Source organism: Halichoerus grypus, chromosome 4 (genome assembly GCF_964656455.1).
Source record: "Halichoerus grypus chromosome 4, mHalGry1.hap1.1, whole genome shotgun sequence".
NCBI lineage: Eukaryota > Metazoa > Chordata > Mammalia > Carnivora > Phocidae > Halichoerus > Halichoerus grypus.
The window spans coordinates 11,627,881-11,654,649 of NC_135715.1; the positions used below are offsets into that span (position 1 = coordinate 11,627,881).

The 26,769-nt window shown below is 36.9% G+C and overlaps 1 protein-coding gene across 1 annotated transcript in view; it reads right to left on the reverse strand.

Moving 5' to 3' along the window:
• Positions 1-26,769, reverse strand: part of TM9SF2 (transmembrane 9 superfamily member 2) — a 58,171-nt gene that overhangs the window by 17,437 nt on the left and 13,965 nt on the right. Inside the window, exons 3-11 of the mRNA XM_036122427.2 lie at positions 25,451-25,544; positions 20,086-20,213; positions 15,846-15,975; positions 14,658-14,782; positions 12,795-12,906; positions 11,449-11,528; positions 10,582-10,690; positions 3,824-3,956; positions 441-560 (exon numbers count right to left, since the gene is read on the reverse strand). Coding sequence (XP_035978320.1) covers positions 441-560; positions 3,824-3,956; positions 10,582-10,690; positions 11,449-11,528; positions 12,795-12,906; positions 14,658-14,782; positions 15,846-15,975; positions 20,086-20,213; positions 25,451-25,544 — 1,031 coding nt within the window. The remainder of the gene's footprint in view (positions 1-440; positions 561-3,823; positions 3,957-10,581; positions 10,691-11,448; positions 11,529-12,794; positions 12,907-14,657; positions 14,783-15,845; positions 15,976-20,085; positions 20,214-25,450; positions 25,545-26,769) is intronic.

Sequence of the window (26,769 nt, forward strand, 5' to 3'; positions counted from 1 at the left end):
GCAACTAATTATATTATAAAAGCAAATTAAATTATATCAGGGCTCTTTAGCATGACCTCTCTTATTTAAGAAAAGGTATTACTATATATATTACTTATTTTAGTTAATAAATCAGTGATACTCATATTATCTTCCTTTATTAGTCTATACACATTTCTATGAATGTAGCAATCTAAGTTGTTCAGCCAAACCTCTTATGTCAAAACTTAAAAGTAAAAGAATAGAGGGAATGATGGATAAGCAGCACCTAAATTTGCTTACCTCACTGTATAAACCTTTTTTAACAAAATCTAGGGATGGTCATCCACATCACAAGCTTCTTTTATATAAAGATATGTACCTATGATACATACTGGTTCGAGAAAATCACCTACTGGCTCAGGCACAGTGATGGAGCAGATGAGATCCCTGACATGACAGTCAGGGTCGCTCTTACTTACACTTATAAAATCTGGCAGCGACATAGCCTGCAGGCGTGCCCAGCAGGACCCATAGGACCACAGCACAAGTCATCAGTGCTCCTCTGTTGGCAGGTGACAAAAATCCCAGGCAAGCAAAAACTAAAAAATAAGTGATTTTAAGTTACAAATTTCATTACTGTTTCCTTTCTAAAGTGACAGAAGACAGCTTTCATTTTTTAAACAAGAAACCAAATACAATTTCATGAATATACTGTCTTATCATACGGTCACACTAAATCTTAGCAATATTTTAAGGTACTACATCAACAGGATAATAAAGCAAACTCTACTTTGAATATTTCTTGCCGGGGTCCATAAAACCCCACCCTTCCTATTATCAGGGAAGGCTGACTGGGTGCTCACGAGTGCTTTTAGCTCTTCTGATTCAAGTACAGCTTCTTCTTCTTTTTTTTTTTTTTAAGAGAGAGAGGAGGAGGGAGGGAGAGGGGGAGAGGGAAGGAGGGAGGGAGGGAGAGAGAGAGAGAGCGCGCGCGAGCATGAGTTGGGGGAGGGGCAGAAAGAGACGGGGGGGGGGGGGGGGGGGGGAGAGAAAGAGAGTCTCAAGTAGACCCCGTGCTGAGCACAGAGCTGATGCAGGGCTTGATCCCATGACCCTGAGATCATGATCTGAGTTGAAACCAAGAGTTGGATGCTTAACCCGACTGAGCTACCCAAGTGCCCTGTCAAGTACAGCCTTTTAAAATTAATATGAATAAAGATATTCCCACCATGAAATAGTCCCACTTTTGTTCCCTTTAAAATAATACTGGGGGGGGTTGGTGCCTGGGTGGCTCAGGTCATGATCCCAGAGTCCCAGGATCAAGTCCCGCATTAGGCTCCCTGCTCAGCAGGGAGTCTGCTTCTCCCTCTCCCTCTGCTTGTGCTCTCTCTCTCTCTCAAATAAATAAAATCTAAAAAAAAAAATAATAATAATGGGTCCTCGGGGCGCCTGGGTGGCTCAGTCGTTAAGCGTCTGCCTTCGGCTCGGGTCATGATCCCGGGGTCCTGGGATCGAGCCCCGCATCGGGCTCCTCGCTCTGCGGGAAGCCTGCTTCTCCCTCTCACACTCCCCTTGCTTGTGTTCCCTCTCTCACTGTCTCTCTCTCTGTCAAATAAATAAATAAAAATCTTTAAGAAAAAAAAAAAAAAAAAAATAATGGGTCCTCTGCGGTAAAAAATACCTTATAACATTCAAACACAAAAGACAAGACAGAATCTAATTAATGAATAAAACAAGAGAATAAAGATTTCATAGTACCATTAGCTTTCTGAACACAAGTTACTGAAGGACTTGGTCAATAACTTGGGGAAATTCTGGCTTCTACCTTTATTTAGTTGGTTGGTTTTATTTGTTCTTCCTTATATAACCCACCTGACCAGTAAGAATAAAAATGCTATATTTGTAAAGATTCCTGGTTTTAAGCTGGGATTCAGAAGTTATGACTTTGCTCAGTAAGAAATCCAAGTGGCTTTCTAATCCCAGGAACAAGAAAGTTCCCAGTGTTTCCGTGGTGTACAGAATCAAGCACATGCCCACCCATACCTGATCAGCACCGACTAAGGGGCAAGAGGAGAAACTCATAAGCAGGAAACCAACCAGGGTAACTTTAGAAGACCTATCAGAATTTCAACCAAAATGCATCCCCCGCATTCTCCCCAGAACTGAGAAATGGACTGTTCTGAAGGAGAAAGTTCATATTTGAACATTTAAGGAAAATGATCCCTAGGCTCTCTGAAACTTTCCTTCCTCACGAATTCACTTTCTAGCAGACCCCCAACAAGAACGAGATGATGACAGAAGGCAACTCCCAATAAAATTTTCAAGCAGGGGACGCCTGGGTGGCTCAGCTGGTTGAGCGTCTGCCTTTGGCTCGGGTCATGATCCCAGGGTCTTGGGATCGAGTCCTGCATCGGGCTCCTTACTCGGTGGGGAGCCTGCTTCTCCCTCTGCCTGCCGCTCACCCTGCTTGTGCTCTCTCCCTCTGACCAATAAATAAACAAAATCTTTAAAAAAAAAATTTTTTTTTTCAAGCAGAATTCTATCCTGAAGCATCCACTCTGCTCTAGCTCTATCCTGGCTCTGTGGGGATCTAATGCCTTCATGCTATCCTCTGGCTGTGTCCAAACCTCTGTCATGATGCCTTCTCCCAACCTACCCTTTTCGGTATAATATACTTAAGAATTCTAGGCCTACTCATCACAGCTGCATCTCCTTACCAAGTAGATAAAGATACATGTTCTAATTAATCTTCAGATTAGTCTTCAAAGTAAGCCTGAGGTGTAAATCAGTGGTTCTCAAACTTATTCAGGTGCCAGACATTTGGAAGTGAGAATCCTCTTTGTAAAATATTTATATATTTCCATCACAAAAACGTGGAATAATTTTACTAACATAAAATGACTTTAGTATTACATATTTAATATGCAATCAAACATAAGGACAAATGTTCATTAAAAAATTATTAAAAGGTCAGGGATTTCTGAATTCTTCCAGTAATAATTCGTTACTGTTCATCAGTAGAAGGCACCAATAAAGGAAACATAAGGAAAATAAAAGCAAAATTCAGAAAACTCTATTCATAAACCTTTTTTTCTCTTACAATTAGGAAAACTGCAGAAATACTGTATTCCCATACAGCAGCCTCAGAACCACCCCTGTGGCTGATCAATAACTCTACGGGGGGAGGAGGGGCTATTAAAAAAAAAAAAAAAGACTGTCTTAACTGACAAAAATTTAAGTAATAACATTTCTCCCTTGCTTCCTAAATCCTTCCAAGATGAGGAAGGTCTACAAAAAGCTTCCTGCCCCATTCCCTTTTCTCCTTTTTTTTTTCTCAGTGGAAGCCAAAAACGTCTTGGAATCCTAATCATACTGCTCCTGGTAGGGTGGCAGAGGCAACCTGCATGACCCTCGTTCCGAGCCACCAAGACTCAGACCCAGATGGTCTTCAGGTACCTAGTCATCTTCAGCTCCAACTCCATGACAAAGGCTTGGTCTCTATGCAGCTGTAAGGGGGATGTGAAGTCAGTTTTCCGGCACAGCTAACCCTGCCTCCAAGTAATGTATAGCCAAAGCACACAGATTTAAAAGCCAAAAGGACTCTTAGAAACAATCTAGCCTAGCTACACTTAGGAAACCTAGTTTCCACGTTTTTTGTTTTTAAGATTTTATCTATTTATTTTAGAGAGAGAACGTGTGAGTGTGCAAGCAGGGGGAGGGACAGAGGGAGATCATGACCTGAGCTGAAATCAAGAGTTGGATGCTTAACCAACTGAGTCACCCAGGCACACTGGAAAACTGATTCTCAAGTAATTATTTAGAAAAAGTATTTTCTACTTTTTAATTTTCATTGAATACTTACACAGAGTCACAAAAGTCATAATTAAAATCTGTGTCCCTGATCCAAGAAAGACTGATAGCAGCATCCCTTTTCTTGGAGGACGGAATATATCACCATGAACTAGTTTCCAGCCAAATTCTTCCTGGGCATCCTCCTAAAAAGGGAATGAAGTTGTTTAATTGACATGTGGTATCACCAGGACAGCTAGACAGTTTGTTCACTGGTGAATATGCTGATACAGAAAAATTTTTTTAAACTTACGAACGTTAGTATTTATTCCAATTCCAAAGTTTTATGAAGTTTGACTCCCAGAGCTTTATATAGTTTTCTTGAATTGCTTTTAAAGGAATGTTGTATGTTAAGGTCTATAAAAATACATTGAGAAACTTCAAAAAGATATGTAAAATAATGTGATAGTCAAGCTTTATGATCCAACTTGATGACTTAATTTTACTCACATTCCATCCTTTTCAATCTACTTTCACCAATATCCAAAATGAGTGAATGGTATTAGGTTTCACCGCTACTTTGCTGGGTATAGTAGACTTAGCTATGAGCATATGAGTAAGTTTGCCACCAGCCCTAACTGCTCCCCTGATCTCTAGACACACATACACGATTTGCCTAATCACAGCTCCACTTGGTTGGTTAACAAGCACCCTGAGCAGAATCATCCACAACTGCATGGATGCTCTCTCCCCACCTATCCTGTTGCTGCAGCAACAACACCGCCCCACCCCAGTCCCCAGTAGTAACGGCTCCATCGGGCCAGCAGTTCAGTCCCTCAAACCTTGGAATCCTCCTTGAGTCCTTCCTTTTTTTCACATCTTGAATACAGTCCTTTAACAAATCTTCAGCTCTGCCTCCAAAATATTTCAGCAGAACCCAACACTAGCCCCCGGTTCAAGTCATCACCTCTTACCTGGCTACTGTAATACACCACAGTGACCTCTGTGTTCCTGCCCTTGCTTCTATTCAGTTACTTCTCAATACAGCATCCAGCAGGGTCCTTTAACCAACTGGGTGTTTTGGACCAGAAACACTGGGTCATTTATTTTCTTTCCCTCTTCCACCTTTTCCATAGTCAACCAAACAGTATTCCATCCCGCCTTCTAAACACCCGCTGTATCTGTCTGTCCAGCTCCTTTTTTTCTTTCCTGCCACCATCCTATCTCTGGGAGTTCCATAATCACCCCTGGACTGGTTTCTGTACCTTCAATCTTGCCCTGCTCTGAATGATGCTCCACATAATATTCAAAGTGATTTTCCTACATCACAAACCTGGCTATGCAGTGCTGTTTAAAATTCTTTAAGAGCTTCCCTGTGACCTTCAAACTGTATTAGTTACAAGTCCTTCAGACTCTGACCCCCGCTACTTTTTCAGCCTCATTTCTTGACATTTCCTTCAGGATGCATCTCACCTCTACCCCAAATTCCCAAACTTCTACCTTTGTGAGCAACAGACAATGCTACTGATAATACGTTACATTTACACATATTTTTTAGTAAATATAAATCAACTGGAATTTGAAACATGGAAACTTTTATATAGGTACTAATCCTGCTCTTATAATGGCTAATATAAGGCAATAGTAAAAATCAAAATACTTTCATATACACCATGGATTTACACTCTACTTGGTCATTTTTGAGGAATGTACAAACTGAAGTTTTATTAAAAGTACATGGGTTCTATGGGGCGCCTGGGTGGCTCAGATGGTTAAGCGTCTGCCTTCGGCTCAGGTCATGATCCCAGGGTTCTGGGATCGAGCCCCGCATCAGGCTCCTGGCTCAGCAGGGAGTCTGCTTCTTCCTCTCCCTCTGCCTCTCCCACTGCTCATGCTCTCTCTCTCTGTATCTCTGTGTCTCAATGAATAAATAAAATCTTTAAAAAAAAAAAAAAAGCACATGGGTTCTAAATGGATTAAATAAAATTACATTTGGGACTGACTTTAAACAACTGAAAGGGAGGAACTGGTGGGATTCTAAAAAAGACTAAACATGAGCTGAAAACTGTTGGACCAGGGTGATGGGTATACTAATCTCTGTGCTTCTGTGAATGTTTACATTAAAAGTATGAGGGAAAAAAGTACATTCACCTCTTCTTTTAGGTGGGGTAGTATTACAGACGAGGCACCATTTCTGATTACTTTTTTACTGAATAAGCACTAAAAAATTTAGAGTTAAGTAAAAACTAAGTTTTCCATAAAGGGCCAGGTACCCTTTCTTTGGAGAAAACAAATGTGACGAGTTTCTTACTATCCTTGCAGAGATACTCTACTCATACATAAGGAAATGCATGAATACCTTTTCTCATTTTGCATAAATGGTAGCATATTATACACATTATTTCACATCTTGCTGTTTTAGTCTAATAATAAGGAGATGCCTCCACATTCGTATACACAGAATTGCCTCATTCTTTTTAATGATTACATAGTATTCTACTGCAGGGACATTCCATAATTTATAAAATCAGTCCCCTATTAATGAGTATTTGAGTTTCTTAAAATCTTTAGTTATTATAAGCAATAATATATTGTTTTAAAATAAAAAATAGCAGTAATAATAAAAACCTTTGCATCCAAGTTAGTTTCTAAGAACTGAATTGTTGGGTCAAACTATCTACATTATAAACTAACATTGCCAAAGTGCCTTTCATAAGTTACACCAATTTACATTCTCATAAACTACGTATCAAAGTGCTCACGTCCTCAATCCACCAACACATCATCAAACATTTTAATTGCTGCCAGTGCGCCAGAGGAGCAAACAATCTTGCACTGCAGTTTTATTTTGCATTTCTCGTATTATGAATGATGTTATATCTTTTTATATGTTTAAGAACCATCTGTGTTTGCTTTTTAAAGATTTTATTTATTTGTCAGAGGGAGTGTGCGCATGCACAAGTAGGCAGAGCTGCAGGCAGAGGGAGAAGCCGGCTCCCCGCTGAGCAAGGAGCCCGATGCGGGACTCGATCCTCGATCCCAGGACCCTGGGATCATGACCTAAGCTGAAGGCAGACGCTTAACAGACTGAGCCACCCAGGCGTCCCTTGTGTTTCTTTTTTTTTTTTTATTATTATTTTTTTAAAGATTTTATTTATTTATTTATTTGAGAGAGAGAATGAGACAGAGAGCATGAGAGGGGTGAGGGTCAGAGGGAGAAGCAGACTCCCCGCCGAGCAGGGAGCCCGATGCGGGACTCGATCCCGGGACTCCAGGATCATGACCTGAGCCGAAGGCAGTCGCTTAACCAACTGAGCCACCCAGGCGCCCCCTTGTGTTTCTTTTTAATGGACTCTCTTTTCATGTACTATGCCTGGTTTCTTACTGGGCTGATGATTGTTTTTGTAATGATTTTAGGATTTCTTTATTTATGAGGAATTAACTTTTTGTTTGTTACATGTGTTAAATATTTTCCCATTTGACTTTTATCTTTTTACTTAATGGTATTTCTTCCTATTCAAATGTTTTTTGACAGAGTAATCATAGAGCAATCATTTCTTTTATAACTTCTGGCTCTCTGTGATACTTAAAAAATTCTACCCTTCTCCAAGATTTAAAAATAACTTCTCATGTGTCCTAGTATTTTACAGTTTCACACTTTCATTTAACATAAGGAATAAGGTTGGAATCTACCTTATTTTTTAACCAGATGGCCACCCACTTTATCCAATACTATACATCAAATTTGTTTTTTCTCTGCTGATACACTTTTGTTAATCTCCAAATTTTTAGACTCATTATTATTATAAACAGAAAATGTTTACTTGGAATCTTTTTGTTCACCCATTTTTCTAAATTATCTCTTTGGGATTGGTTTTTATTTATTTTCTGCTAAAGTACTTCTATAGAAATTTCTTCAGGTCTGATCGATCGATGGATTGACTGATTCACTGCTAAAGTTTACTTCTATAGATATTCCTTCAGTGACGGTCTGTGGTCCACTATTTCTGTTCATCTGAAAAAGGTATTTCACCTTTATTCTGGAAAGATACCTTCTCTGGGTACATGATTCCATGTAAACAGTTAATTTCTCTCACTGATTTAAGATGTTTTGTCTCTGAGCTTCCATTTCCAATTTAACTGTTTTTCTTTTGCAGATACTCGAATTCTTTTTCCCCCCTCTGCCTGATCTAAGATCTTTTTTCTCTGGTGTTCTATGGTTTTGTCACAGTTGATCTAGATGTGGATTTCTTTTTATTTCTTCTGCTTGGGACACACCGTGTTTCCTTTATCTAAATATTCCTCTTATTTTTTCATATACTTTATACTCTGTAATTAAGAGTTGTAGTATCTGAAATCTTCAGGGGGTTCTAAACATGTTGCTTACTGTAAATTTTTGTGAATTTCTAATAGATCATTTTTTTTAGATTTATTTATTTATTTTAGCGAAGGGGGAAGAGGAGCAGAGGGAGAGGAATAGAGAGAATCCCAAGCAGACTCCCCGCAGAGCACAGAGCCCAGCATGAGGCTCAATCTCATGACCCTGAGATCATGACCTGAGCTGAAATCAAAAGTCAGATGCTCAACTGACTGGGCCACCCAGGCGCCCCTAGATCATATTTTATTGATCTTAAATTGGGGGAATTCTACAAACCTAAATTTGGGAGACTTTACCCCAAAGGATTTCTACTTGATTCTGCCAAGAATCAGAAGGCACTTGCTAACTTAGAATCATTTTGCTCCCCTTCAAGAATCCATGCTTAATACAGGAGGAGACTTGAGGTTCAGCTCCCTTGTTAGTGACCCAAAGTTTAGTCTCCCAGTTGGTTACGTTATATAAGGACTGACTCAAAGGAGAACTCCATCCTCTTGTGCTTGCATTGTTTCCTGCTCTGGTCTCAGCTCACTTTTGTGGGGGGTAGGGTGGAGTTGGAAGATAGTCCTTGGATACCTTTTTACCTATCATGAGCCCAGCAACGCATCAACAAGGCTAGTACATCAAAGAATGACTCATTCGTGCTGTGAATTGTGTAAGACTAATGAATCACAGACCTGTACCTCTGAAACAAATAATATATTATATGTTTAAAAAAAAAAAAAGAAGAAGAAGAAGATAGCAGGAAGGGAAAAATGAAGGGGGGGAAATCGGAGGGGGAGACGAACCATAAGAGACTATGACTCTGAGAAACAAACTGAGGGTTCTAGAGGGGAGGGGGGTGGAGGGATGGGTTAGCCTGGTGATGGGTATTAAAGAGGGCACGTACTGAATGGAGCACTACAAACAATGAGTCACGGAACACTACATCAAAAACTAATGACGTAATGTATGCTGATTAACATAATAAAATAAAATTTAAAAAAGAAAAAAAAAGAGAATGACTCATTCATTCAACAAACATTTACTGAGCACCAACTATAAAAGCACAGCACTGTTTAAAACACCAGAGATACTACAGTGAGTATAACAGAAAAATCCCTCTTGCATACGTGTTCTCACTGGGAAGGCAGACAACTAACAGAACAAGTAAGTAAAATGTAGAGTACATTAGATGGTGATAAGTGCTCCAGAGAAAACTTAGAAGGTATGGATGTGTATGGGGCCAGAAAGGTGCAATTTTAATTTGATGGTCAGGAAGGTCTCACTGGGAAGATCCTATTTCAGTAATGACTAAGTAGGTAAGGGAGCTAGCCATGTAAATACCTGAGGGAGTAAATAACGTCTGAGGCAGAGAGAAAAGCAAGTGTAAAGGCCGGAGGTGTGAGACCATGCCTGACATGTCTGAGGAATACTAAGGAAGCCAGTATGGCTGGAGCAGAGCTCCAAGGGGGCACTGTAGGGCCTACAAACCACTGTGAAGACTCTGGCTTTCACTGAGTGAAATGGGAAGCCACTGGACAGCTGTGAGCAGGAGTGAATGATCTGAGTTATGTCTGAACAGACTTGCTCGGACCACTACAGTAAGGGAGGAAAAAGGAATGGGAGCAAGAGGGGAAGCAGGGTACCACGGCCTCTGTCCCATGGCACCTTGGTACAAATGAAGAAGAAAATAGCATTTGAAATTGCCAATTATGAAGAGTATTTTGAAATTATTTTAATAAAATATTTAATAATCAGTAAAAATAATGGAAAAGAGACTGTAGCGTAGAAATGCTAAAAAGCTTATAAACATTAGTATGTTCTTTTTCTGATTAGGACAGAAAAGTTATGGGGAAAAGACTAAGAAGTCAGGGAAAAGAAAGCAATAAAATCTGAGTTTTTTGTATTCATTACAAGTCACTATGATTCTTGTGGAAATTTTATCAAAGAGCTGCTATACAATGAAAAAGTATAAAATGTATAACATTATGTAACTTTAAGTGTTTTGAGAATAAATGAGACTGGGACATTAAATTACTTTGAATATATCAAAAGGCTAAAATGATAAAATTCAGTGAAAATTAATTTTAAAAAGCTAAACACACACACAAATAAAAACTGCTTAGGAGTTATCCCACTCAACTTTGCTGTTTCACGAGTCGGGTGCAGGCTGGGAATGGAAAATCTGAGAGCTGACAGCATGTCCGTGAGAACAGGGGACAGACCCGGAGCTGGGCACCTACGCTCACTCCGCACCAACGCACTAACACAGATGGAGCTGTGAACAGTGCAGCTCTGAACGCTGGAGCGACTACAGTTCTAGAGAATACCAATTCTTAAGGATCACTTTCTTATTTGAAAAGGTGAATTCAGGATAACTTTTAAGAAGAAAGATTCTGTTTAAAGCCATTATTTCAACTTTTTCCAAAGAACTAAATAAAGACTATCCTTAGCAGGTCAAATGTTTCACTCACCGTAGAATCCATCTGATTATATCTGGCAATATCTTTATGCAGTGTCCGTAGCATAATCATAGCCACCATTCCAGACAAGAAGAGGACAATGACCAGGGAATTCATGATGCTGTAGAAATAAACACGTCAGGATTAATCTGCAGCTTAATTACCTTTTTAAAATATTTCATCAGTAACATTAAAACAGTATTGATCAAAATCGAACTTTGACCTAAAATCCAAGAGATTCAATGAGCTTTGTTCTATTACGTGTCCTTCTGGTGGATACATAACTTTATATACTTATCATAATAATCTCATCATAATCTGTTAAGAACTAGAATTTTTTTATGTGTGGTCAACATTATTAAATAAGTACTATGCCCAAATAAATGCAACACAAGCTGCAGGGATCAACAAAGGTCTGTATCCTCAAGAAATTTATGACAAACAAATTTACTCAGTAAGTTAACGAGTGTCAAAAGCTAGTCAACAAAGCAGAAAAAGGAAAGTGACGGCACCACGAACAGCTCTCCAGATAAAAATTGAATCATGCTCTGAAGAGAATAATAATAATAATAAATAGTCGTAACATGAGCAGTAGCTTCTTCCACTTCAGGTAAGATGCTCAAATGTTCTGTTTCATTCATTCTCCATTAATCCTCAGGGACAGTTTCGTGAGGCAGGTATTTCCAGATAAAGAAATGGGACTCTAAATAACTGGGTGACCTCGCCTGACTCACGAACAGTGACCTGACCAGACTGAACACAATTCAAAAGCCCAGACTTCTGGAGATCTAGAGAGGATTAGAGAATGAAGGAGATGTTCAAAGGGACAAAACATAGAGTAAGCCCAGAGCATAAAGTGGATTAACTCTGTACTCTTACCTAAACCACTGAATGTGGGTATGAGGCATAGATTCCAGAATATAGTCCCATCTGGATGCCCATCTGATGTTTTTATCTTCCTAGGGAGATAAAACAAAAGAAAACAAAACTCTTCAAATAAGCATTTGCTAAAAAAACAAAAAAACAAAAAAAAAAACAACCAACCAAAAAATAAATAAGCATTTGCTGACAAAATATATTAAGAATCCAAACATTTCCACTCATAGCCTGACCTCCCTTTCAGTTAATGAATGTAATTTCTCATTATCATAACTTGGATTAGTCATGAGTTTCAGCAGTAAATAACAAATAATAAAAGAGTTCCTAAAAGTACCTAGTTACCTGTATTTTTTTGAAGTCTTGCTTTAAATTTTAACAAAAGTTTACTTTAGATATCAAAATTTAGAACTATACTAATTTTTTCAGAAAATTGAGTGGTATAATGTATTTTTTATTCTCTTTGATGCCATCTATGCTCATGAGGCACTACAGTCATAACTGAGCATCTGGCAGGTGTCACCCACAATGAGCTCTTAATACCTAGAAAGAAATACATAGTATTCTTTGCCCTAGGTTTGCAAAATTACACACTATACAGGGGAGAGTAAACATCACAACTATACTTGATCGCCAAGACAGTTTATTAAAAACAGAGGTGGAGGGGCCTACGTGGCACAGCCGGTTAAGTGTCTAATTCCTGGTTTGGGCTCAGGTTGTGATCTCAGGGTGGTGAGATCGAGCCCTGCGTCGGGCTCCGCACTCAATGTGGAGTCTGCTTCTCTCCCTCTACCCACCTCCCTCTGACATGCACACTAAAGAATAATCTTTAAAAAAAAAAAAAAAAAAAGAAGTAGAGGTGGAATAGTGCCTCAGATTCTCATAAAGTGAACTTGTACTTTCCTCCTAAGAAACTTCTCCACTAATGAAAACACTCCCTTGAATTCCCTAAGAACCTATATAAATCATCTACTATCAGGGAACACTCCATTAAAGTTTATACTAATTCAGACTTTAAAAGAATGTTGCTTTCCCAAATGCTTGTTACATAATTCTTTGACATTTTCATACCATTATCTATGCCTATTTTCTACATTTTGTCTTTTATGTATCTCTTATGACTTAACATTTAATCAGGTTCAATTCTCCAACTTACTATACTTCTCATTTAAATGGAGACTTAGTTTTGAGTGTGATTATGTTGCCTGGTGCACTGACAAACTATTCCAAATCAGCTCACTAAAAGCTTATCTATGTGACAAGGTTAATCATTAATATTTTTAATTAGTTTAAGTAGTATGAATTTAAAATCAATTTCTGAGTTATACTAGAGATAAAAACAAACTCACCTGGAAGCTAACAGAGTAAGTATAGGCAATTTTGATCTCCCCAGAAGCCTTGTTACTTATATCCATGGGGGGTCCAGAGCAGTCCGGTTTATCTATATGGGTATGCTTGAAGCTGTGGAGGAAACATTTTGGCAAGATGCTGATAAAGTAGTTTTTAAAAATGGGGTAAAGACTAGAGACTCTATATATTTTACAGTGCTACTATAGTCAAAGGCAAAATTATTCCTGTCACATTTAATAGTACAAATATTTACTTCATATAAATAATGGACTTAGTTATAGGTATGTGTAAGAAATTATTATTCAAAATTAGAAACAAACTTTTGAAAGCACTATACTTGAAGAGCATTAAATATCTTTTAAAAAAAGGGGCATCTGGGTGGCTCAGTTGGTTAAGCGTCCAACTCTTGATTTCAGCTCGTCATGATGTTAGGGTCCTGGGATCAAGCCCTACATCTGGCTCCCTGCTCAGCATGGAGTCTGTCTCCCTCTCCCTCTGCCCCTCCCCCATCTCACGAGCGTGGGCTCTCTCTGAAATACATTTTCCAAAGTAAGTATCTTAAAAAAACAAAAACAAACACTGAGGGAGTTTAAATTAACTGCCATCTTATAATGGCATGCATTTTTTTTTTTTTTTTTGAGAGTGCATACATGAGACGGGGGGAGGGGCAGAGAGAGACGGATTTTTTTTTTTTAAAGATTTTATTTATTTTATTTTGAGAGACATTGTGCACGTGAGAGCAGGATGAGGAGGAGGGGGAGAGAAAGAATCTCAAGCAGACTCAGCGCTGATCATGGAGCCTACGACCCTGAGACCATGACTTGAGCCGAAATCAAGAGTCCCAGGCTCAACCAACTGAACCGCACGGGCACCCCGGCATGCATTTCTTTACCAGCAGTGGCATGGGAAAAAGGCTAATTCAATGGTGAGGTGGAGGGGGGTGTGGGGAAACATGAAAAAAAAAAATGGAATACTCAATCAAAAAAAGACAAGTACTTTCATACTAAAAATACTGACAACTGGAAGAAATGCTCTTTCAGTGACTTCTCACACAATGGCATCTAACAGTGCGTGGAGATTTTAGAAATGATAGCACTCATCAGCGCATTTGAGGGGGCACCCGGCTGGCTCAGTCAGATGAGTGTGGGACTCTTGATCTCAGGGTTCTAAGTTCAAGCCCCATGTTGGGTATAGAGATTACTTAAAAAAATGAAATCTTAAAAAAAAAAAAAATCAGCTCATTTGGGCCTCTAATGAGAGGTCAAGTTGCAAAATATTAGAGGCAATGCTTTTCCACTATAAAAGAAAACACTGTCCCAACCACTCACATTCTCCACTCCAAGCTGACACAGCAAAGGTGTCAAAACTTCCTGATTAAAAAACAAAACAAAAAGGCACTTTGGCTTGACCACTTACCTTAACAGGAAAAAAAATATCTGTATGATTTCTCTGGACAACCCACAACACAATAATCAATCACACCAAAGAGAGTTTTAGTAAAATCAATCCTGAAATGCCAGATTATATGTCAGAATACTGATTAAAGAAAAAGTTAATTAGGCCCCAAATATTTATTCTTTGGGAATAATTTTACTCGCATTTACTTACTTTTTAATTTCTTTTTATTTCTTTTCATTTTATTTTTTTAAGTAAGCTGTATGCCCAAAATGGGGTTTGAACTCATGCCCCTGAGATCAAGAGTTGCGTGCTCCACTGACAAAGCCAGCCATGTGCCCCCCTTTAAGTAACCTCTATACCCAATGTGGGGTTCCAACTCCCAACCTCAAGATCAAGAGCCACGTGCTCTTCCGGCTGAACCAGACAGGCACCCCCACATTTATTTACCTGTTTTGTATAGTTACCTTTTTGGTTCAAGTTTGGCAGCCACTAATCTTGCTCCCATGGACCCAGTTTCAACAACATGATAGTATATTTTGATGTCAACGTGGTTGAAGATGTAAAACGTATCTCTTTCATGGAATTCTGACTATGGAACAGAACTTAAAGGTAGAAAACTGGCTATACAAGAGTCAAAACAAAACTTTAAAATGAGGCACAACAAGGAGGAAAATTTGAGCTTAGACAGAGTTTTAATCCTTCCCCATAAAAAAAACCTTTATGTTTTAAGCTTAAACTCTCTATAAGCCACAACTAATTGGCAGAGTACAAATTAGGTTTCTTTAATGCCTTAATTCTTACATAAAAGTAGGTACCTGTTAAAAAGATGTGTATCAAATATTTTCTATCTTTCCACTTACGATAAAACTAACAAAATAAATTTTAAAATATTACATGTTATGAGCATGCTAGATCTTACACATTTCAACACTTTCCCTCCTTGGAAGTTTTATAACCAGACTAAACCAATAACTTAAATTATTTAAGTGTTTCTGGTCAACTGTCCCAGAAGCATTAGCCAATGTAACCAGTTTCATGATCAAGCTTATGCTAACTTCTACCATCAAGTCATATTAATTAAGAGATTAAACTTGATTGACCTGATTACACAACATTTAATATATATTCCCAATAATTTTAATACTTTCTATTATTAACATCTTCACTTTACTATCATTTTTAAATATAAAAGAATGGCCATAAAGGCATTTACCTTTTAAAAAAATAGGTGTAATACCAAACTTCTGCAATATAATATTTTATGGACTTAAATTTGTAATACAAACTTCATGAACTTATAATGAGGTCTTTCTGGTACTCCACTAATCTACTTTTAAAAATATATATGTAAGATTTATGAGTCTAACTTTTAAGAGTCAGAACATACAAAGTCCCAGCCCTTAGCATAGTGCTTAGCACATAACAGACACTTTCAGTGAATACTGAACTAAATCCGAATTATTTTAGTTCTAGAATTAAATTTATACATTGTTAATCTGGCCTACATTTAAGGTCTAAGTAGTTGTGCTTCAGAACATCTGAATTATACTCATCCAATGACTATAACAAATTTTGTCCAGGTAAAGACTGAATCCTTCCATACCAAAAAACCATTTTTAAAAAAAGTAGCACAGAGTTTTTCATGAACTTACATTAATAACACAGGCATCTTTTGCATGGCCTTTATCTGTAATATAACAGCCAATGGGAAATCCAGGATTACAGAACCTCTGACCATCTTCAACATCATAACACCATGTTACAGGCATATTATCCACAATCCTATGCACAGAAATAAGTCAAGTTAGAAATCGTTGAACATGACTAAGAAATAGTGCCCAAAGCTGTGTTACCACTTCATAAAATTTAAATGTCTATAAATACCTTAAGATGTCAAAACTACAATAAAAGAATTTTGATAAGATGTGGTATATTTCATAAGCAACAGCATTATGTCAATATTTGATACACTACAGTGAAGAAAAAAATTTTATAGCTTCTTTGAAACTATAAATGTATATAGGAAAGGGAATTTTATAAATTAATTTACTGCAGTTGCTAATTTAACAATATCATTATCTAGATACATAAGTATAGTTTACCTTTAGCAAAATACTCAAAGCTCTAAGTCAGGTGCAAAGCAATGTATCTAGTTCCTTGGGAATAATCTGATGGAACAGTATAGAAGCAAATGTCCTTTATTACTTGGTAATTCAATAAAAAGGAGAGGAACATAACTGCAAGATGGGAAAATATTTAACTTAAGGGCCAGGTGAAAAGAGTGAAAATTATAGTATTATCTATTAAAGCTGTGTAAATCCAACTTTTGTCTAAAAGAAATGTTGCTATAAAACTAGAGAAACAAAATTTAAAAGTTCTATAGTGAAAAAGAACTTAAGGGATAAAAATAAAGAATAAGTAAAGAATAAGGTTGTGTAGCATTGTCTAACTACATTAAAGTCTGGGCATGTGGTCCCCTATGCCAAGAGCACACTACAGGATACAAATTAAAAAAATTACTAAAATATACTAGCTATATTACAGTCATAAGACAACACTCCAGGGCATGTTTTATTTGTTAATTAATGTATGCCTTAGGAAGTAAAATTATGATTCTATATGCACCCAAGGTATACATTAATGACCTAATAAAACATGTCTCGTCACATTTAAATGCTATTTAATAGTACCCAATATACCAAATTTTAGAATCACCTACACTATTAAGTTGCTTATTATTATAACCAGCAGGCCAGTAGTTCCCATGAAAAAGGCTATAAAATATTAGAAGCATAAAGCAATGCTACATAAAATAAATAATTCAGATTTTTTAGAGGCTTAAACAATCAGTTAATTGCTTTAATTTTTTAGAGAATGAAGTTCAATCAATGAATATATACTAGCAATATATTAATTATAATACCTTTAAACTATCATAGTAGAGAAAGTACTACATAAAAATTATAGTGCTAGTTACAAAATGAGAAATTAAGGAGCAATTTAGACTTTTTAAAAGCAAGCATCCTAAGCTTATCATTTATATGATGCCTTGACACAATAACCTTTTCCTGGCAATAGGAAGCATTAAAAAACAAAACAAAACAAAACAAACAGACAAAAAAACCCCAAACACTTGGAAATAAATATAAGAAAATTTAAAGAATATAATTTTCAATTACTCCCTTGCTAATAAGTTGAGTAAATAAAAATTAAATTCTTTAAATTTTGTAAGTTAGCGAGTTAGTTATTTGAATATACAACACCAAAAATGCTAAAAATCTTATTTTCTATCTGATACAGTGAAAAAAAAAGGACTCAAAAGGATAAAGGTTGAATGGCCCCGTTTTTTTTTTTAACCATCAAGGATTCCTTTCCATTATTTTCCTCTACCTTCCATGGACTCCATTTGAAACACTTCTATTAATGAAATCTCATCTATTTATAACTCATTTCCCCAATAAATTAAATTCCCAGAGTTTCTGATCAGAATGGAATAACCCATGTTACCACAATGCATTCAGAAAATTGTAGCCAAAAGCAAAGAAACTTGGCATTTAAGTTACTCTCTGTAGTTTTAACAAGTGTACATTTACACTGCTAGGATTTCGAATTTTTGAAAACAGCATATCATTCCCCCCCCCCCCCCCACCGCTAGCTTGCTGGGATCCAGGATTGGAACCCACTTGACTAAAATATCTTCAAAGACCCCTCTCTGTCCAATAAGCTATGAACCTAAAAAATTTAAATACTGTGGTAACTAGCTTTATAATACTACTTTTATAAATGAAATGTCAGAACATCTAGAAACTTGGCAAGATGTATAGTTACAAACCATGCAGAGTAGAGTTGAAAGGAATTCAAGTGTCTGGCGCTAAGATCAAAACATTAGTCATTCTCAAAAATCAAGAAGTAGCTTAGGTTATTGACAGAGTAAGCCAAGAAGATCCTCAAATTGTATTCTAACATTCCAAATAAGAATTTCAAGTATTCATTAATTTAGATGAGAAAATTAACTATTCTTAATTAACTGTTCTCTATAATGGGTTGCTGCATTAGCTAATATTCAGTCACTCTAATCATTTGAAAGGTAATACGGTTAAAAATGTCATGGGGAAAACCCCAGCAAGTTTCAAGTTTTTTAGGCAGAATATAGTTTCACACCCATCACAAATTATTGAGTCAATTTCATTATCAAATGCTTTCTAACTTCATAAACTATTTTAAATGATTTATTCTTGTTATTATATGCATTTTGGCATCAAAATAGTACCTATATTAATTGTGTCATGAATCAGCTAAAAATATTTCTAAATACTTTACCGTGAGGAAACTACTGAAGGGGAGGTGTTTTCTAGTACCTTTAGGAGCAAGCCTCTAAACAGTATTCTAAGAACAGAGGGTAGAAGAAATAGCTAAAAATAACCTGTAGGCCTGAAGAGCCGTTCTTTCATTCCACCAACAAATGAGTAGCTGTTAGAGTAAATGGGGGTGGATGGGGCTAACATGAAACTATTTAAGAACTGAGCCTTAGGTATCATTTTGAAGACCGTTAAAGAACAATCTGAAGCAAAGAAAAAGCACCAATTATTTATGAATAAACAAATGTACCCCAAGTTATACTGATTCAGCAATTACATGGTATTCTCACAGTAGCCTAGAAGAAAAAAGCTCTTGGCTTACTAGAAACCAAAGAAATGAGGAGATTTCAAGTTCCTATTTACACTGAGGGTCACATGAGGAAGAAGATGACACAAGTGTAATCAGGCAAGTTTCCTTCCTTATTCTAACAGTGCCCTGCTATGAGAAACCTGTTCCTATATGGTTTAGCAGACTGAACCAGATTCTACCCATCTGGCCAATCAGAGTAAATCCCCCTAATCACAGACTAGTTCGTGGATGGGTAAGTGACCCAAGGCTGCCCCTCCCTAGGACTTTTTTGTTCTGTGTGTATGGAAGGGGAAGGGACAGAATGATAGGCTCCAAGCATAGTTTTGAACCATAGGATCTGGGCATGTCAAACTGAGATCAATGTTTCCTAACCTCCCTCAGTGTGGGCAAATGAGTCAATCTGAGATACTGATAGGACAAACATTCAAGAGTACATGAAGACAGTCTTTCTGTTCACTACCTCCAACACCTTATACTTTTTTGAAGAGGCAAAACATTTGTAAGTTAGGACTCCACATAGAATAAAGGCATTTGTCAGCAAAATTATCTGGAAGAATAATAATGATTACACTTGAAAAGTTGGCTCCTTAGACCCTTTTCTAAATATTCCACATTTGAATTCTGTATAATGACTCAATACTACTTTTATTTTTTTGAGTCAATACTACTTTAGAAGCAAAAATAAAATAGGTTTACATGCTTTTTGATTACAACACAAACTGGTAAAGACCTAGTTAGTGTAACACCATGTGTGTAAAATTAAAACAGGTTACTCAAAATTCAAGTGTTTTATTTGCAGTAGATGCTATTTATCAAACATCAAACATAGTTTAAGTTTGTTTTCCCATGGTCTCTTTCATGGCCTACAAGTATAAAATAACAGTATTTTTCTAGATGACCGATCCAGGTCCTTTTCTCAAAGCATAAATATGCTCTTGTTAACTACATATGAAAAAGAAGGGTGCCCTACGTACCACGTCTATGTACCAAAAGAAGTACCAAATATTACAGTAATCTAAGCAGTTAAGAGATGATATTGTAAGCCATCAACCTTAGTAATCCTTGGCAAGTGGAAGTCATACTTCATGCTATTACTAGCAACAAAAAGGGAAATCAACTGATTTGCTATGTTTTATAGAGTTAATGAAGTAATTTATACATTCAATGAAACAGGTGGCATCTAGGAAAGGAAAATAACAAAAGTCTAAAATCTCCATGTCTTACCAGTGATGTTGATAATTCAGTAACATGCTTTTTTTCAAGAATTCTAACTTTTGTTTGTCTTCAGCTTTCTCTGTATGGTATGTTTTTGTACAGACAAGCTTGCAGGTCTCCTCCTTATTAAATGTAAACTGTATTAAAATAAAGTGAAAAGCAAATTAAAAAATATCTAGGTCCTTCACACTTATGCCATGAGTAAAAGTACTAGTCTCCTTAAGTTACTTCAATGCATTAATATTGATAATATTTTTAAATTTCTCATCGCTCAATCACATTTAAATTTTAATCTTACTGTTTCTCTAAAAATTTAAATCAATTTTTCTTTTGATAAGTAATAGTTTTTATTTTTATTTTTGGTAATTTCAATCCACCCACCTTTTAAATGTAACTGAATCCGAGAAGGGGAAAAAAACTACATGCAGAACAAAATGGAACATCAGTCTTTCTAGTAATAAGCAGACAAGTTTCTATGTCCATATATTCATTTGATGGATATTTATTAAGTGCCCCCTTGTGCCAGGTAAGAGAGATTCAGCAGTAACAGACTATGATGATACAAGAAAAAGTCAGACTTGGATGTCTAAAAATCAGGGTAAACATGATTCTTTTTACTCACATTTGAAAAGGCTGTCAATTTTCAGGATTTTATTTAATAATAAAACTGAAACAAATAGTAATGGATAATTTAAAAGTTAAAAAACTAAGGATTCCTCCAATTTTGGAGTCTAGGACTTATTTCATGTGTGTAAAAATAATGGTATTCATAATATAAGTTTACTTTATTAGGATCCATTTACGGCTTCATTTTAAAAATGTATTTCCTAGTTTTCTAAAGGCTATAATTTACTTTATAAACTAACTATAGTCCATAATTGTATACCATTCCATACACTCAAACTTTATTACAGGTGGTTAAAAAAAACTTGCATATGTTTCACTTTTAAGTAGTCCATTGTTTTGTACATTATTAAAACACCTAAACAGGTTTCTGTGCATCAGCTGACAAGCAAATGCTTTAAGGGTAGACCACTGCTGCCACCTGTCAGCCAAGAGTTTAGTTTTGGTGCATTGCTACTTCTGTAAATGTAGCAATGTCTGTACAATTATTTAATATTCTTAACCTTACATGCATCTTGTAAGTACCTTTTTAAAGAGAGGAAAATGAAAAAAAAAGTACACATACTAAGGAATCAGAGGGATAGGTGTCAAATTTAAATTAAGCAGAGATAGACATTACTAGTTATATGGAGAGTGGCAAATCAATCCAATGCTTACTGGGTTTAGGCAAGTCAACTGTGTGTTCAATTGTGAAGGAAAATAGCAAAACTAGAGAGGATGTTTAATCATAATAATAAACATTTATTAACTCATGTAATCCTCCCAACTTTGAGGTAGTCTCCTTTTCTGAATCTTCATCTTGTGACCTAGTAACACCAAGTGCCCCAAGGCTCAATCCTTGGAATCCTTCTCTTACATTATCTATACCCACTTCCCCTTGGGGATCTCATCAATTCCTGGCTTTAAATACCATTTATATACTAATGATGATTCTCAAAGGTATAGATCTAGCCTGAACCCCTCCTCCAAATTCCAGACACATATATTCAAGTGTTTATTTCACATCCTTAATTAGATGCCTAATTTCCCATTCCCCCCCAAACCTGCTCTTCCCAGAGACTGTCCCATTCTAGAAAACAGAAAGTTCACATCCCACACCCCACATCCTATCCCTCAGCAAATTCTGTTGCGCTTACCTCACCTTCAAAATGTAACCAGTTTCTGAGATTTTGACCACTTCACAACACCTACCTGTCTACCCCATGGTCTGAGCTACTCTCAGGTCATACATATCTCAATGATTTTGAGATCCTCCTAACCAGTCTCCCCTCTTCTCTCCTTGCTCTTTCTCCCATGGTCCATCCTCAACACAGGAGCCCTAGTTAGTGATCCTATTATAATCTAAACCTACTCAAAACCCTTCAGTGCTAACCATCTTGCTCAGATATACAGGCCAAAGTCTTTACAGTGGCCTATGAGTTACTATGTGATTTGGTCCCACTGCTTCTTTGCCCTCATTTCCTGCTATTCTCTATCTTGCTCATTTGCTCAAGTCACACCAACTTTTTTCTGTACCTTGAGCACACCAGGCAAGCTGACACCTTAAGACCATTGCATTTGCTGCTTTCTTCACAGTGAACATTTTCCCAGATATTCACGTGGCTCACTCCCTTGCTTGCTTCAGGTCTTTTGCTCAAATATCACCTTCTCAGCAAGACTTTCACTGGCCCATTTAAAATTGCCAATTCTCCATCCACCTTCCCTGATTTATTTTTTGATAGTTTTTCCATCAGCAACTGATACACTATGTATTTTAGTAATTCATTTTGTTTCCTTCTCCTCATCAGAATATAAGATCCACGAGGGCAGAGATTTTTGTCTCTGGTCTCTGCTGTATGCCACACCTACCACAATGCCTGGCACAAACATGTTAACTGAGTAAATGAATGAATATGATTGGTTAGATTTGGGATGAAATGTGGCTCCAGCTTCACATAACACACACAACCTGGCACTGCTGTTTTTCCGACCTCAACAGAATTCATAAATAAAAGATAGCAAAGCAGCTTTGGGGTTTTGTTTTGTTTCTGGTTTTTCTATTGTTTTTACTGCAGATCTAAAATAAGGCAAAATTCAGTGAAAATAAAGGACAAAGAATCAATACTGAATCAATACTGAAAAATATGGGTCTGGGTGCCTGGGTGGCTCAGCTGGTTAAGCGACTGCCTTCGGCTCAGGTCATGATCCTGGAGTCCTGGGATCGAGTCCCACATTGAGCAGGGAGCCTGCTTCTCCCTCTGACCCTCTCCCCTCTCATGCTGTTTCTCACTCTCTCTAATAAATAAAACCTTTTTTAAAAAAAAAAATGGGTCAGTACATTTATGGCTGGCTTGGACAAATCTAATCTCTCAGCCCCATATTTCTGTTTACCTATATGCCTTGGTCTTAAGAAATGCCTGCTCTGTCACTTTAAGGTTGGGACTTAAAGATTTAATCTTGATCTTAAAAAATTCTAGGAAACTCATAGAAAATATGAGATGTACATCCTTCTTCATTTTGAAGCACTCCTGTCCTCCTATTTTACCTCAACTCCTGATTTACAATTAAATCTGCAAAGTAGTAGCCCTAAAAGAAGGGTCCTTTGTATAAGTAAGGCTGTCTTTCCCTGTAAATAAATATACCCTGGATGGAAGCCTACCATGGAAGTAATTTGCCTTTAAATTCTACCCCAAAGGGACAAAACTTCTCCAGGGCTTTGAATATTTTATTGGTCTTCCCTCTGTTTATCTGCAATCTGCTATGGGCTGTCTACTGCAAGAAACTCCTGCTGTCCCTCAAGTTCACTGAAGATGTTATTGATACTCTTCTCTTCCATCATTTCTCAAGGTGAAGGCATCACTGAACAGAATGTTGGGGCTGAGACACCAAAGGAATATCTTAAGTTGATTGTATAATTTAATAAATCTGCCTGAAAATCACCCTCTCCTATAAAAGCAATGCAATAACTTCCAAAGTAATCTTTCAAAATATCACATCAGGGAGTGATACACAATTAAGATGATAGGTAATTAATATGTTTGCCCTGTTCAGTAACACCCATGTCTATACACTTTGAGTGCCTTTTCTCCCCAGTAACCTCATCCCATATGCCTTCAAATCGGTCTTTGAAAATAAAAAAAAAAAAAAAAATTAAAGTTTTTATTTATTTATTTGAGTGAGAGCGAGCGAGAGAGAAAGCGAGGGAGAGAGAGAGAAAGCAAGAGAGAGAGAGAGAGAGTACAAGCAGGGTGAGGGTCAGAGAGAGAAGCAGACTGCCTGCAGGGAGCCCAATGTGGGACCATGACCTAAGCCCAAGGCAAATGCTTAACCGAATGAGCCACCCAGGCACCCGTCTTTGAAAAAAATTTTAAATTACTGGTATCTTTAGGGTAGAAAATTTTAAATTGCAGTACTTTAAGAGGACTTATGGTTGAAAACTGTAAACTTGTACAATTATGTGGATTAAACTAGCAAACTCTGTGTCTTTTCCCCAGTGCTTCACAGTGCAGTACAGTGCTAGAGGGACTAAGATGGGTAGTGGGACCACTCTAGGTGTGCGGATTTGCTGGACAGATGCTCAGTGCAATGAAGTGCCAAGAAAAATAGATGGCAGTGTTTAGTGAGAAAGCAGAGAAGGCAGCTAACCATAGGGTCTAAGTCACAGAAGACAAGGATGAGACTCTGTGGGAAGGATTAGGCTGGGGAATAAAATTTGGGAGTCAAGTTACAGTGATTAAAACAAATGTGTTCATGCAGACAGATGCCCAAAGTACAGAGTTAAAGGAAAAATGCACAGTGCAGAATAATATGTTAAACCATAAATAAGTAAATCTAATTTTATTTATATGTGCTTGTAAGTGCATGGAAAATTTCAGGAAAGATTAACAAAAAACTGTGATGTGAAACTGGGGGAAAGATAGTCTTGCTTTTCACTTTATATTATTCTATACCATTTAAGTTTTTATATGGCGGTACACTGTTATTATAAACAAGTTTAATTTTTGTAAAAGAGAGTATTATTCTTTGTGTAGCAGGAGAGCAGATATAAAATGAAGAGGGGCAGACCTGTACCCCTGAAACAAATAATACATTATATGTTAATTAAAAAAAATGAACAGGAGACCGTGCAATGTGGAAGGAAAACAGGCTTAAGTGTTAAGAGATTTAAAAGGTAGAATAATTCTGGATGATGATGAAGTACATATATTGAAGAGAATCTCTCATATTGTGCTGAATTTGGTTGAACTGATGTCCTAAAAATGTACTGAGAACATTCCAAATATACTTTCAATGGTCAAAAGAGAAAGGTTAGCTTTCCCAAAACCCAATGGGGGAGCCCAAGTAGTGCTGTATTTGCTAAGAGGCAATATATATAATACGTATGAATACTGTTCCCAAAGGGGGGAAGTAAATGAGGAGCTGCTGGGCCACTTTTCATGACTGAAGGATAGGTTTCTGGTCCCTCTGAAGGTGAGGTAGGGTGTTGGAGTACTATTCTTATCATTTATAATACTGGTATATGAATGTGCATTAAGACAAACTTATCCATGACATATCGTGAGGAGAGGGATCCTTCCAAACTATGAGTTTAAAAAATTATTTCCAGAGGTAAAAGAGAAATGAAATCCTCCTTAGCTATGAGAGCTAAGTTATCTCAGGCTTTTCTGTAGGAAAAAAAGAAGGGAAAAAAAAAAAAAGAAAGAAAAAACAAAGGAATGAAAGAAAGAGAAAGAAGCAACTAAATAACTTCTATATAACACTGAATACAAACCTTATATGGTGAAGGTTCAATTCTTTCCCCGAATAATACCTGACCAAGATTTTCAGATGGGCGTTTTCCTTCTGATGCTTGGCAAAAATCAAACCTGGGGGGGGGGGGAGGGGGAAGAGTATTTAAGCTTTTACACATAAAAGGAAACAATGAAATATCAAACTCCTAGCCAATCTAGAGGGCAGATTAAGTACTGATATTCCAGTAGCTCTAGTCAAAGAATAAGAAAGTTACACTCCAAGTCCCATGTACATTTCCCCCCCAAAAAACCAAAACATCAGAAAATTAGGCCTGAGAATACTTTGATGTCTAACTATCTTTTTGAAGATGTAAATTATAGAATTTAAAAAATTGACACATTATTTTTGTTCATTCCAATGAAAAAATTATTTACATCCTTATTTTTCAAGTGAATTTTGCTAACTTATCTCCTTTTGTTGTAACTTCCTAATCCAAAGTTTTACATAATAATGACATTTCAGGAAGATGTGTCAAAGTTCCTGGGTTTCTGCCTCATCCCAATACACTGGCCAACACATCCCAACATGAGAAGCACGGCGAGACAGACTCTAGAGAACATGAAACTGTGGAGAAGCCATAATCAGTCAGTTGCAAGCTTCTCCGTAATTCCCTTGTGTTATTAACCAGATTTTAATAAAGTTTTCTTTAAACATTACAGCCAAATTTCAGCTTTGCTACAGAAGATTAAAGAACAGTTCTGTGTTCATTTTGGAATGATATGGGAGTATTTGAGACCCATGCAGTGATGGCTACAGATTAGATTACTAAGAGAAAGATGAATCTCAGGTAATAAAAAACTAGGGCTGGGAAATCCTCAAATGAAGACTTTCCATGTACTGGATGTAAGAGATCACTGAGTTTTCCCAGGAATAGCCACAAAGAATAAGGAGATACATTTATTTAACAAAACAAAAGAAACAAAAACTAGAGCATTTATGTCTCTAATAGTTACATAAATGATGGTCCATGCATTCATGAATGTTATACTCTCTTCTTATACATATTTAGGCATATGGATTCTTATAGGATAGTCTTACTTTTTGGTGTGTGCTTTTCTCTACAGAAAACACCTATTTTCTTTTAAAACTTTTAGATACCACAGAAACTTAGAAGCCAACTAAAATTTAAGAACTATGCTTTATACTTAATATGGTATATAGTGGTCAAATGAATAAAGCAAATTTAGGCAGCATTTTTCATAATATCAAAAAATGAAAATAACCAAACGTTCATAGACAAAGAATTAGTGAAACAAATCATACATGACTCTACACAATCTCTACAAAGAAATAATAAAC